The sequence below is a fragment of the Martes martes genome (genome assembly GCF_963455335.1).
Source record: "Martes martes genome assembly, chromosome: 1".
NCBI lineage: Eukaryota > Metazoa > Chordata > Mammalia > Carnivora > Mustelidae > Martes > Martes martes.
In genome coordinates, this window is record NC_137888.1 from 67,861,887 (window position 1) to 67,875,851 (window position 13,965).

At 37.3% G+C, this 13,965-nt stretch overlaps 1 protein-coding gene across 3 annotated transcripts in view; it reads right to left on the bottom strand.

The window, feature by feature from the left end:
- The window catches only part of GK5 (glycerol kinase 5), a 76,947-nt gene that overhangs the window by 12,852 nt on the left and 50,130 nt on the right, over positions 1-13,965 (bottom strand). For all 3 annotated transcript variants that reach the window (XR_013967910.1, XM_080822566.1, XM_080822567.1), the window contains exon 12: positions 1,350-1,444. Coding sequence is in view for 2 of the 3 variants with exons in the window: in XM_080822566.1 (XP_080678692.1) it covers positions 1,350-1,444 (95 nt within the window). In the remaining variant the exon portion in view is untranslated. The remainder of the gene's footprint in view (positions 1-1,349; positions 1,445-13,965) is intronic.

Genomic DNA, 13,965 nt, shown 5'->3' on the forward strand with positions numbered 1-13,965 from the left:
TTAACACGAAATTAAAAATGGTATCTGTGAGAGTTTTGTCTAATCTTCTGGGCTTTAGCAATATTTTTTAATCATATATTTTAAATTATTTTTAGAGGCATATGGACTGAGGCAGAAGTTAAAAACAGAGGTGTCAAGATAAAGCCACTATTAAGTCCCCCAGCATTATTTCTCAAAAAGGGAAGAATACGCAGTAGCCTAATTAAATCCTACCTTGGCTGATGACAACTATTCATCTCAAGCTTCCTCCTGAAATCTCAACCAAACAAATATTCTTCACCCCCGTCCTAGGATGGACGCTATTTAGTTTGCTCATATCACCCTAAAGAGGACACAGTGCAACCTCTACTGCGTAGTTTATAAACTTTTAGTCCTTTAAGATAATGTATATAGAAGGAAATTGTTACAGATATTAAACTAATGACCATTAAAAGTTTAGATTCAAAATACGGTATTTTTAGAGATTTGACACACCCTGATCTAATCTTTTTTCACCAGCTTTTCTACATTATATTGTCCAAACTTTCAAATTTGGGGCTTTTTTTAACTGACTGCCTGAGAATGGGATGGACTAGAAGTAAGAGAAATTTTTATTTTGTGAAAGGAAACATATTTCTAAGAGGATTAAAAGGCTGGTATAAGATTTCCAAAAAATGGAATTTTGTTCATAATAATATACCTGGGAAGTTTTTTAAAGGTCTTATTACAACACACTAAAATCAAAGGCAATATTACAGATCTTTCAATTAAATACTAAGTTAAATATTACAAAGCCAAGTCTTTTACTGGGTTCACTTTTTGATTAGGCAAAGTAACCAATACTCCATCACAACAGTTAATGAAAATAAATTTTGATTTTTTAAAAAAAATTAATGAAACTTAAAAAAAAAAGTTAATGAAACTTAAAAGTTATAGCAAAATATGCCCATATGTATGTGGGGGGGGGGGCATGCACACATGTAATCTTCACATTATTTTTCTAATTCTCAATGGGATACTTCCTCTAAGTAAAACAATGACAATATACAGATACATCTTTCCCTACTGGGAAATGGCAACTTTTGGTTACGATAAAGTAATCCTAAGTCTTATGTAAAAGTTCTGTACTAAGCCTGGCAACTTCTCATTTCCACACGGGTGGAGCTCCAGGCTAAATGTGCTGTATTTTCTCATCCCTGCTAAGTCACAGCTCCTCAGCCCCAGAACATGCCTTTACCCTCACAGTGATCAGTGCCCAAATTTTCAGGTAAGGGAATGGCAGGTATATAATTTTGAGTGTGGATATGAGGATAGAAATGTCTGTAGTTGGCACTGACTAAAAAAAAATTAAAAAATTTTTTTAAAAATACCTGCAATCCACTAAAAGATGGAACAAAACAGACTCCTTCAGAATCTTCTAAACTTTTGGCCATTTTTTCAGTCTCAGCAGCATCTGTGAAAAGATCTGCAAAAACAAAAACAAATATTAAAAAACCCATAAAACAAAACAGAGGGGCTGGGAAGTGACAACAGAATTCTATGACTGGTATTTACCTGCATCCAAAATTTATTATGAGTACACTGTGAAAGGGTCAACAGAAAGGCCAATCCGTTCTAATACTATCTGGGCTCCCACACTTCACAGGTTTAGGGGCCTGTGGAAGATTTTAGAAGGGCTTTGTATGGAGCACACCTTACCTTTTCCTTTAAAAATATTTAGGCTATTTACAAGACAGCTGGGTGGCTCAGTCCGTTGAATGCTTAAAATTCTCTCTCCCTCTCCCTCTGCAACCCGCCACCCATCCCCCTGCATGCATGCTCTATGTCTGTCTCTCTCTCAAATAAATAGATAAATAAAAATATCTGGGCTATTTAAAAATCAATTCTGTGTGTTTTTTGGCATTAAAATCAATTATTCTCCTAAAGATAACACCATTCCTAGTTCTCTGATGAAAAGATCCTCTCTACTGAGTCAACTGAAAAACTACTCCATCTAATGAGTTCCATCAGGGGTGACCAATGAGTAGATATACTAATAGCCAATCTTGAAGAAACAAAAAAAAATCAAGATCTAATTAATTTAGTATACTATTTCTACTGAAGTATATAACATACATATAGAAAACTGTACAAATCCCAAGTGTATAATAGGGATGAATTTTCAGAGTGAATATACTCCAGTAACCAACACCCAGATCAAGATACAAATTTCTTTAGCTATTTTGGTGGTATTGCATGACAGTTTGATTTTTGTTTTCTCTATTAACTAATGAAGTTGAAATCCTTTTCATTGACTATTTGGGTATCTTTGTGAAGTGACTCGAATAAGCATGTAGGACAGAGAGCATAGATCAGATGATGAAGCTCAAAAATCAGTCATCATAAAAATTGATGGCTTTGTACAGCCTTAAGTAAAATGGCTTAATTTAATTGTATGTTTTGTTATTCTTGTAGTGAAAAATTGATTAAAGACAAGAAGGTTAAGGAACACCTATGTTAAAATGCAAGTTAATAAGGATTGTTCAGTAATAACTATAAATTTTATTCAAAATGAATTCTCAGATCCATTAGTCACATTTGTTTGGTCAAAATGTTCACATAACACATCAAAATGTATCTAGTACTTCAAAAACTAATATTAAAAAAATAACATTGGTTTTAGGGGCACCTGGGTGGCTCAGTCAGTTAAGTGTCTGACCCTTGTTTCAGCTCAGGTCATGATCTCAGGTTGTGAGATGGAGCTCTGCATCAGGCTCTGGGCTCCGGGCTCAGCACAGAATCTGCTTGAGGTTCTCTCACTCTCCCTCTCCCCCCACTTGCATGCTCTTCCTCTCTCTCAAATAAATTAAAATCTTTAAAAAAGTTATGGTTTTGAAATCTGTATGTTTTATTAAAGATTTCTATTTATTTATTTGACAGAGAGAGATCACAAGTAGACAGAGAGGCAGGCAGAGAGAAAGAGAGAGGGAAGCAGGCTCTCCACTGAGCAGACAGCCCGATGCAGAACTCGATGCCAGGACCCTGAGACTATGACCTGAGCCAAAGGCAGCAGCAGCTTAACCAACTGAGCCACCCAGGTGCCCCGAATCCGTATGTTTTAAAAAATCATGTCCAAATATATATATTTTTAAATAAAAATCTGGAAAACATACAAGATGGCTAGTTTGAGAAAAGTTTTTGGCAACAGGCAAAGAAATGGGGGGGGGGAAGGAATTTAATTTATTTACATTCTTCACTGGTTGTTCCATACTTGCTTAAAGAATTTCTCTAAATAATCTTCCACTTAAACTGTTCTCAAATGAGCTTACTGATGGAAAATCTTTGAGAGTAAGCAGATTTCACTTTGTATCTCCCACTGAACACAGCTAAGGATCTTGGACAGAATGTGTAGAAAAGCTACCTGAGGACTCAGAAGAGTAAGGCTGGTCAAGGAACTCTAACACCAAACCAGTGGTAAGTTTCCTGTTTTTATTTTCTATGATATTTCCTGGCCTAGACTCAGGGACAGCCTAAAACCTGACATCTGGGTCTGTATACTGGGTGCAAATATGAAGAGTTTCTTCAGAAGAACCCTCTTTCTGGTCTGAGGAGCAGGATTCAGGAGTCTCTACAGGACAGAAGGTGGGCAGATACTCTGGACTTTGCTTTTTGGATTTATTTTCATTCTACCTGAACAAGAGAGGAAAGGCAGTGAAAAGACAGAGAGAGAGAATGAAAACAGAACTTAATGGATCTGTGAGACAATAAGAAATGGCCGAACATTTCTGTGATTTGAATCCCAGAAGAAAAAGACGAAGAATGCAGTCCAGAAAAACCATCCGAAGAAAAACAATGACTATAAACATCCCATAGTGGATGAAAGATATAAATCTATAGGTTCAAGAAGTTCAGAACATTGCAACTGGATAAACACAAAGAAATTGATGCCCAGGCATACAGTAATAAAACTGAAAATTAAAACCTGAAGGCAAAGAATAAGTCTTAAAAGCAACCAGATTATATATTGGGGAACAAACATTCAAATGACGGGAGGTTTCTCAACAAAACTACAAAGGTCTAAAGGCAGTGGAACATCTTTTTAAGTACTAAAAAAGAAATGTCAACCTAGAATTCTATTTTATTAATGAATTTATTTATTAATTTAATTTATTTATTTGAAAGGAGAGTGAGTGCAAGAGAACACCAGGGAGGGGAGGGGCAGAGGGAAAGGGAGAAGCAGACTTCCCCATGAGCCAGGAGCCTGACCTAGGGCTTGATCCCAGGACCTGGGGCTTGATCCCAGGACCGGAGATCAGGACCTGAGCTGAAGGCAGACACTTAACCCACTGAGCCACCCAGGTGCCCCTCAACCTAGAATTCTATATCCCAGTAAGAATATCCCTCAGAAATAAAGACAGTCTCTGATGAAGGAGAATTAAGATAATTTGTTGTTAACATAGTATAAAAGAAATGTTAATCTATATGCAAAAAAAACCAAAAAAAGAACCTTGACTTAAACTTCACACCATATACAAAAAATTATTTCAAAACTGTTATATATCTGGGACGGCTGGGTGGCTCAGTTGGTTGGGCGGCTGCCTTCGGCTCAGGTCGTGATCCCGGCGTCCTGGGATCGAGTCCCACATCGGGCTCCTTGCTCCGCAGGGAGCCTGCTTCTCCCTCTGCCACTCTGTCTGCCTGTGCTCGCTCGCGCTCGCTCGCTCTCTCTCTCTCTCTCTGACAACTAAATAAATAAAATCTTAAAAAAAACCAAAAACTGTTATATATCTAAATGTAAAACATAAACTACAAAACTTTTAGAAGAAACCATGGGAGAAAAACCTGTGTGACTCTGGTTTGACCAAGAGTTCTTAGATATGATATCCAAAGCATAATCCACAAAACAAAAAAATGATAAATTAAACTTTGACAAATTAAAAACTTTTACTCTGAAAAAAAAAAAACTTTTACTCTGCAAAGGACATTGCTAAAAAATGAAAACATATGCTACAATTTAGATGAAAATATTTGCAAATCATATATTCCAAAAAGGACCTACATTCAAAACCAAAAAAGAACTCTCAAACTCCACAGTAAGAAAACCCAATAAAAACTGCACAAAAGATGTGAACAGATACTTCACCAAAGAAGATATACAGATGGCAAAAAAAGTACATGAAAAGGTGTTTGATATCATTAACCATTGGAGAAATGCAAATTAAAAACAGAATAAGATAACACTGCACACTTAGTCTAATGGCTAAAATTAAAAACCAAATAAAAAACAAAAAATGACAATACTAAAACTGGAACAACATAAACATACACACATTGTTGGTGAGAACATGAAATGATATGGCCACTCTCAAAAATGGTTTGGCAGGTTTTTGTTTTTGTATGTTTTACAAAGATAAACTCATACTTATTTGTGTGTATGTTTACTTTTTTAAAAAAAGATTTTACTTATTTATTTGACACAGAGAGAGAGAGAGAGAGAAAGCATAAGCAGAGTGAGCAGCAGAGGGAGAGGGAGTAGTAGGCTCCCAGCTGAGTAGAGAGCCGGTTGTGGACTTGATCCCAGGACCCCAGGATCACGATCCGAGCCGAAGGCTTAACCGACTGAGCCACCCAGGTGTCCCTTATTTTTTTTTAAAGATTTTATTTATTTATCTGTCAGAGAGGGAAAGAACATAAGCAGGGGGAGTGGCAGACAGCAGTCTCCTTGCTGAGCAGGGAGCCCAATGTGCGACTTGATTCCAGAACCCTGGGATCATAACCTGAGCTGAAGGCAGACGCTTAACCAATTGAGCTACCCAGGTGCCCCATGTGTGTATGTTTACATGACATATAACATTGTTTGTTTATATGAGCCAACAATCCCACTCTTAGGTATTTATCCTAGAAAAATGAAATCTGGGGCACCTGGGTGTGGATCAGTTGGTTAGGTGTCTGTCTTCGGTTCAGGTCATTAGAGCATGGTCCTGGAGTCTTAGGATTGAGCCCTCTAGCTCAGCGGGGAGTCTGCTTCTCCCCCCCCACCCCCAATCAATCAATCAATCAATCAACCAATCTTTAAAAAAAAAAAAAAGAAAAAGAAAAATTAAATCTGATGTTCATGCAAAAACCTGTACACGAATGTTCATATAGTGGCTTTGTTTATAATGCCCCACAACTGTATACAACAACCCACATATCTTTCAGTTGGATAACAAATGAACAAACTGTGATATATCTGTAACACAGGAAATTTCTACATAATGCAATGGAATCAACTATTAAAAGATACAAAAACATGGATGAATCTCAAAGGCATTATGTTGAGTAAAAGAAACCTCGACTGATTCCATTTATACAATATTGTGGATTCCAATATCCATTTATATGGATTCCATTTATATGGGAGCCATTTGAAGGATACTGTGCAAAAGGTCAAAAGCTTTAAGATACATAAGACTTCTAGTTCAGCTCCCAACTTCTGCAACTCATCCAACCAGATCATTTGTTGATGTAAAAGACGCAATGAGGAAAGAAGCTATGGGGAAACAGTATCAACATTTCTGGCAGAAATGCAAAATGACACAATTCCTACAGAGAGGAATTTGGCAATGTCTAACAAAATTACAATGTATTTATCCTTTGATGTAGCAATCTCTCTTCTGGGAACTTACTATAAAGACATACCTCCAACAATATGAAAATGCATATGCACGAAGTTATTCACTGCAGCCCTATTTGTATTTGCAAAATATTGGAAATTACTTAAGTGCCCCAATATAGGTGACTGGCTGGCTGAACTGTGTATACACATAGAGTGGAATACTGGGCAGCTGTGAAAAGAAGAAAGATATCCATGAACTGAGGGGAAGTAATTCCCAGGATATACTTTTAAGTGAAAATGGCAAACTATGAAAAAGCATATACAGCTTATCTTTTATGTAAGAAATTAGGGAATATAAGAAAACATGCATGTATCCCAAATGTTTTTGCAAAAGGAAATAAGAAGGATAAACCAAAAATGAATGAAATGATTACAAGATATAGGGAGACAGGATGAAGGGACAGGTGAGAGAGTCAACTTCTCTGAGCATATCTTTTTTGACTTTGGAAATCAAACTAAAATTCCACATTAAAAATAAGTTGATAATGTTTTTAAAAAGGATGCAGAGAGGGGGAAAACTAACACTGAATGATAACAGAAAACAAACCCAATTCTATTTCAAATTAATAAAATCACTGAAGGGAAAAAAGAACTGATTGAAGTACCTTTTGAATAGTGTATTTTGACCATACACCCTTTACATAAAGGAAAAAACCTGCAAACTATCTTGAGCAAATACTTTTTGTTGTAGTGGGATGGGACTAGTCATTCTGAAGCTCTTCTGTGTATATTTTAAGATTGAGTAAATGAATAAATACATAATATTAATGATGTCAAGAGCCAGGGTTCTCGATATGGAAAAAGGGATATAAAAATGTAGAACAGAAAAAGCCAAGCAAAGATGCTTAGGAGCTAAACTGGAACTGGAAGTACACGGTAATTTCAAAAATTTTTAACACATCCTGTAGTGTCTGGGTGGTTCAGTCAGTTAAGCGTTGGCTCTTGATTTTGGCTCAGGTCATAATCTTGGGGTTGTGCAACTGAGCCCCATGTCAGGCTCCGAGCCCAGCATGGAGTCTGCTAGTCCTTCTCCTTCTGCTCCTCCCAGTCCTCTCAAATAAATAAATCAAATCTTAAAAAAAAATTTTTAAACACACTTCTAGCTCTGCTGAAACCTGCTGCTAATCACTGTTTTTATTTTTATTTATTTATTTATATTTTTTTTAAAAGATTTTATTTATTTATTTGACAGACAGAGATCACAAGTAGGCAGAGAGGCTGGCAGAGAGAGAGAGGAGGAAGCAGGCTCCCCGCAGAGCAGAGAGACCTATGTGGAGATCGATCCCAGGACCCCGGGATCATGACCCAAGCCAAAGGCAGAGGCTTTAACCCACTGAGCCACCTAGGCGCCCCTTTATTTATTTTTATTATTATTTTTTAAGTAGGCTCCATATGGAATGTGGGGCTTGAATTCATGGCCCTAACATGAAAAGTCACATGCTCTACCAACTGAGCCAGTCAGGTACCATGTCAATCATTATTTTAAAATACCATTTACCATTCATAGAATTAGGGCTCATTGGGAAGGTAGCTAATTCCTCGGTAGGAGTGGGAAAAACACAAGATGAACTTAAAACATCTTCTGTGAGAAAATGAGAAAGTGCTAAAAAAAAAAAAAAAAGATAGATATGACATTTAAAAGACACAGAAGACAGTTTGAGATTTGCACTGGTTAAATCTGGGACAAACTGAACATGAAAAGAAGTAAGAACTATAAAATTGTAAACGGTTGAATGAAATAAGAAACCATGAGTTTACAGTTTAAGGGGTAAACGTAAAGTTCTTCATTACAAAATAAAATGCTAATTGACACGGAGAGGATAATGGAGTTAGCAAACACCATTCTGCAACCATCAGAGTGAAGAATGATACAGGTGAGAATTATCAATGAATTCTAAATCTAGGGGATGGGAGAATTTTGAGGAGAAATGGGACATCTTGCTAGTTTCAAAGTATCTCCCACATATTACTTATTACAAAAGGAAAAACAGTAATTCTACAGTAGAGAAATTGGAAAACATCTTATGTACATGAACACAATTTACCAAAACCAAAACAGAACTAATGGATACTCTGCATCTCCAGGTGTATATTCTAAGAAGGATACAGTTCTCATTTATGAATGGCTTCAGCTAAAACTACATAACATGGACCTAGCCACAAGACCCCAAACAGAAGGATACTCTAAAAAATAACTGGCCTATGTCTTTCAAAAATGTCAATGGCATGAAAAACAAACCAAGCTGAGAAAGTGGCTCCAAATTAAAATTATACAATAAACAATGACAGAATGGGTCTTATATTGGAGAATTGCCATGAAGGGTGTTATTGGGACATCTGACAAAACTGGAATATGGACTATAAATCTGGTAAAAGTTATTACACCCAACATCAACTTTTCTCAAGTTAATAACCATACTTTAGATAAATAAGAGAATATTCTTGTTCTTAGGAAATACACAGTGAAATACTACAAGGAAAGGAGCATGATGCATGCAATCTGTTCTTAAAAAGCTCAAAAAATTATACAGATATATATCTATATCCTGCAGTATGTAAGATGGATGGATGGTAGGTAGGTAGGTAGATAAAGCAATGACAAAATGTTAAAAATTTGCAAACCTGGGGGGTTCAGTCAGTAAAGCGTGAGACTTTTGGTCTTGGGGTTGTACTCTAAAGCCTCATGATGAGTGTAGAGATTACTCAAAAAAAAAAAAATAAAATCTTAAAAAAATAGCAAATCTGGGATAAAGGGTGTACAAAAGTTTTTGTGCTGTTTTTACAAGTTTGAAACTGTTTGAAAATAAAAAGAAAAAACAGTTCTAATTTTCACCTCTCTTTATATATATCTCACCGTATATATACCCGGTGAAATATATATAGATTCTATATATTATATCTATTTATCTATATATATATACACACACATATATATCTACACACACACACACACTCTCTCTCTATATATATATATATATATCTACACACACACACACACACACAACATATATGTGTGTGTGTGTGTGTATAAAGAGAGATTCAAAAATTCTTGGGTATTTTAAAAAGAGATTTAGTTTATCAATTCTACTTTTTGTTATTTCTCAGTTTTATAATTTGTATGTCCTTATATGTTTTGGCTGGGAAGCTTATTATGCTTCTCTTCTTTTTCTTTTTCTTATTTTTTTTTTAAAGATTTTATTTATTTACTTGACAGACAGAGATCACAAGTAGGCAGAGAGGCAGGCAGAGAGAGAGAAAGAGGAAGAAGCAGGCTCCCTGCTGAGCAGTGAGCTCGATGCAGGGCTTGATCCCAGGACCCTGAGATCATGACCTGAGCCGAAGGCAGGTTTTAACCCAGTGAGCCACCCAGGTGCCCCTGCTTCTCTTCTTTTTCTTATTAATAAGCATTCTTCATTTTCCTGTAAGTACTGTTTTTACAGAATTATAGTCATTTTCTATATTTTTTGGACACTATCAAATTATGTTTCGAAGTTTTCCTTGGCTCTATGCTACTTAAGAAAAGACATCTCTAATTTCAATGTGGTGAAGTAGCATTTAAATACTGTTTTTGCTATTTATTTCTAACCATATTACATAATAGGCTGAGATGTTCCACTCTATTGCTTTTCAAAGTATGGCACTGAGAAAATGATGTGTGTTTGTGTGTGTGTGTGTGTGTGTGTGTGTGTGTATGTGTGTGTGGTGTTTGGAAAAGGATTTCATTAAACTTGAAATGAAAACATAAATGAACAGAAAGAAGAATGAAGAACAGAAAAAATGTACACTGTGTTGTCTATTCTTGACCAACACTTAACCCCATAAATTACACATCATGGAATTAAAATCACTTATGGGAAGTAGGGGGGAAAAAAAGAATACCATTTTGAAACTTTTAAAAGAAACATTACTTTCTTTTTTTTTTTTTAGGGGGCGGGGGGCAGAGGGAGAGGGAGAAAGAGAATCTTAAGCAGACTCCATGCCCAGCTCGGAGCCCAACTTGGGGCTTGAAGCAGGGCTTAATCTTACAACCCTGAGAACATTACCTGAGCAGAAAACAAGAGTCAAATGCTAAACTGACTGAGCCACCCAGGCACCCCACATTACTTTCTTTTATAGAACCATATGTTGCACATGAAATATTTAAGCCTAGTTTAATTAGGGGCTCTTTTTAGTTTTAAGATAATTTCAGTCTCTTAAAAGAAATATTCAAAACTATGTTCTTAATGTATAAAAATAAAGATTTTACATTACAGTAAGAAATCTTTTATCAATTTGGTATAAGAACAGTTCAAAAAAAAATAGACCAAAGTCTGGGTTGCTACCAGGGGAAAAAAAACAAAACAAAAAAATTTTTTTTTTTTTAAATCTTATTTACACACTTTGGTTTTTCCATGTTGAGATCTTTCATCTATTTCTTTCTGGCTGGAGTATCTCCTTGGATAATTTCCTCAGAAAATATAAACTGCACAGCCAAGATATGTCCCTTTTCCACTTAATATGAATGATATCTGAGCCAGGCACCAAAATATTGGCTCATTGTTCTTTTTTCTCTATACTATGTACATGTCATTCTACTTTCCAAATTTTACAACTACCTTCCACGCCAGTGTGAGTATTTTTTTCTCTATACATCAACTGTTCTTCCTATCTTGAAGCTTTTCTTTATTCTTGGGAATCAGATAATTCATACACAAATGACTGTCTTTGTATCTTTTTTTTTCTTTAACTTAGTAAGCTATTTCGATCTGAAAACTAAGGCCTTTCTTCTGTTCAAGGAAATTTATTTTCAATTTATTGCTTCAATTTTTACATTTTTGTAACTCCATTTCCATAATTACATTTTCATATACCAAAAGAGACTACTATTCACATGTTTTTTCCTCTGATCTTTCCTCTGTGTCTCTTACCTCTCAGTTTTATCTTCTATTTCTCTCTTTTTTTGTTTTTAAAATCTTCCTGAATCCTATTTGGATTTTTAGCACTGTCATTTTATGCTGGTTTTGTTTGTTTTCTTGTTTGTTTGCTTATTTTTACATTTTATATACCATGGTTTTATTCTTCTAAACTCTTTGTTTTCCAAACATTTCTTTGTAATATTTTCTTTCATCCCTTAAGTTTAACTTTTGTTGGTGTTCTTTTAATCTCCTGTTTCTTCCATTTTATCTGTCTTTGTGGGAGTTATCTTTTGAGGCTGTTCTCTCCCCTTCAGGGTGCTATATGTTCTTATATCGTGGTCTCTTTCAGGTCAGGCTTACGGCGTTATGAGGCAATGAGAGGTAGGAGAGTGAACCTTGGCGCTCAGGTTTCTGGAGAGAGGAGAAAGATTAGGCGTCCCCCCTCAGGCTGGAAGAGGAGCAGTTCAGACAAACAGTACCAATGTCCACTGTGCGCAAACTTTCCCAGGGACTGGCCAAGCCAGCTTTCTTCTCCACATGCTATGGGGATTTTCTCCTGGCTCAGCAGGCTGGATCCATAGAGAACATCCAGAGCATCTTTTTTTTTAAAGACAGACCAAGCGAGTGGGGGTGGGGGAGGGACAGGGGAAGGGCAGAGGAGAGGGGGAAAAAGAATCTCAAACAGGCCCCACACCCAGCAAGAAGCCCATCGTGGGGCTTGATCTCACTGCCCTGAGATCATGACCTAAGCCGAATGGTTTAGTCAATGCTAAACCAACTGAGCCACAAATATCTGGATATTTAGGCACTCCAAATATCCAGAGCGACTTCAGCAGCCTCAAGTAGCTTCACCAGTTACAGTGAAGTCATGCCCTCTACACACCCCGGGTCTGCACGTCTACTTGAGAATTCAAGGCGTCATTCATGCTGGGCTCCTCTTTAGCTTCAGCAATAACCCCTCCTTCTCTCCCCCAGCAGGAAGGGAGAGAGGCAGGACCATGAACTAAGATTCTATTTACCAGCAGTAACATGTATGTGTTCACCACCACCTACGAATAGTTCATATATGAGAAAATATTTATCTCATCCCTTCTAATGAGGGATACTTTATCTCTCTTGGGAAGATACCCAGAGAGGAATCAGTTTCCGTATTTCCAGTAAACAAGAGTCCTGGGTAATTTTAAATGTGCGTGGGGAAGTCTTATGGGGATCGCCTGGAGCAAGCAGATGTGACATGTAGCAATTAAGAGTGATATTGCTAGGGGAAAAAATGTCCCCGGACCTGTGTTACTGGAGGACAGCAGCAATGGTAACTGCCCCAACTGCAGAGATGAAACAGGGCATTCCTGAAGTCCCTTAAATAGGTCATGCTTTTCCCTGCTTGGACCTCCCGCACCAGTCCTCCTTCCTCCTGGCTGGGACTGCTCCCTAACTTAAACCGCCAATCTCACCTAGGCAACCATTCTTTTTTTTTTCTTTTTTTTAAAAGCTTTATTTATTTGAGAGAGAGCAAGCAGGGAGAGGGGCAGAGTGGGAGAGAGAGAGAGAGAGACAGCATCTCTAGCAGACAGAGCCCGAAGTGAGGCTTGATACCACAACTCTGGGATCAGGACCTGAGTCAATCAAGAGTCCAATACTTAATCAACTAAGCCATTCAGGCTTCCCTACATGATCCACTCTTATTATCCCTTTAGGAACAGCTAACATCATTCTTGAAAGAAGCCTCCTGATTCTCCAGACTGGACAAAGCTCTCCCTTTAAAAAGGGATCATTGAGGGCAACCCTGTCCAGACCCCTCTCACTCTTGAGAGCTTTTTCTGTATCTTCACTTAGTAAACTTCTATTATTTTCACTCAATAAACTTCTATTGCTTTACTCACTCTCTTTTGTATGCAAGTATCATTTTTTGACTCTGTGAGACAAGAACTTAGCTCTCCCGCAACGTTTTGGTGCCAAAACCTGGGTTCGCTTCCACTGAAGGGTGCAGGAACCACAGGATACTTTGGGGACCTCATGAAGAGGAATCCACCCACATCTACAGTATTGCAGGCATGTCTGAGGGCAAGCACTCGGCTTGGCATCTGGCCTGCAGAGGCAACTAAAGGTTCAACCTAGAGATTCCTTATAAAAGTTCCAACAGGGGTGCTTGGGTAGCTCACTCGGTTAAAGCCTCTGCCTTCAGCTCAGGTCATGATCCCAGGGTCCTGAGACCGAGCCCCGCATTGGGCTCTCTGCTCAGCAGGGAGCCTGCTTCCCTTCCTCTCTCTCTCTTTCTCTCTCTGCCTGCCTCTCTGCCTACTTGTGATCTCTGTCAAATAAATAAATAAAATCTAAAAAAAAAAAAAGTTCCAACAAAGCAGAGTCTAAAAGATCTGTATGATCATTCTTGCTGAGCTTATGTAAATAATTATGCTGTTTGTTAAAACTGGACTTGTTTTTAAATAAGTTAGTCTT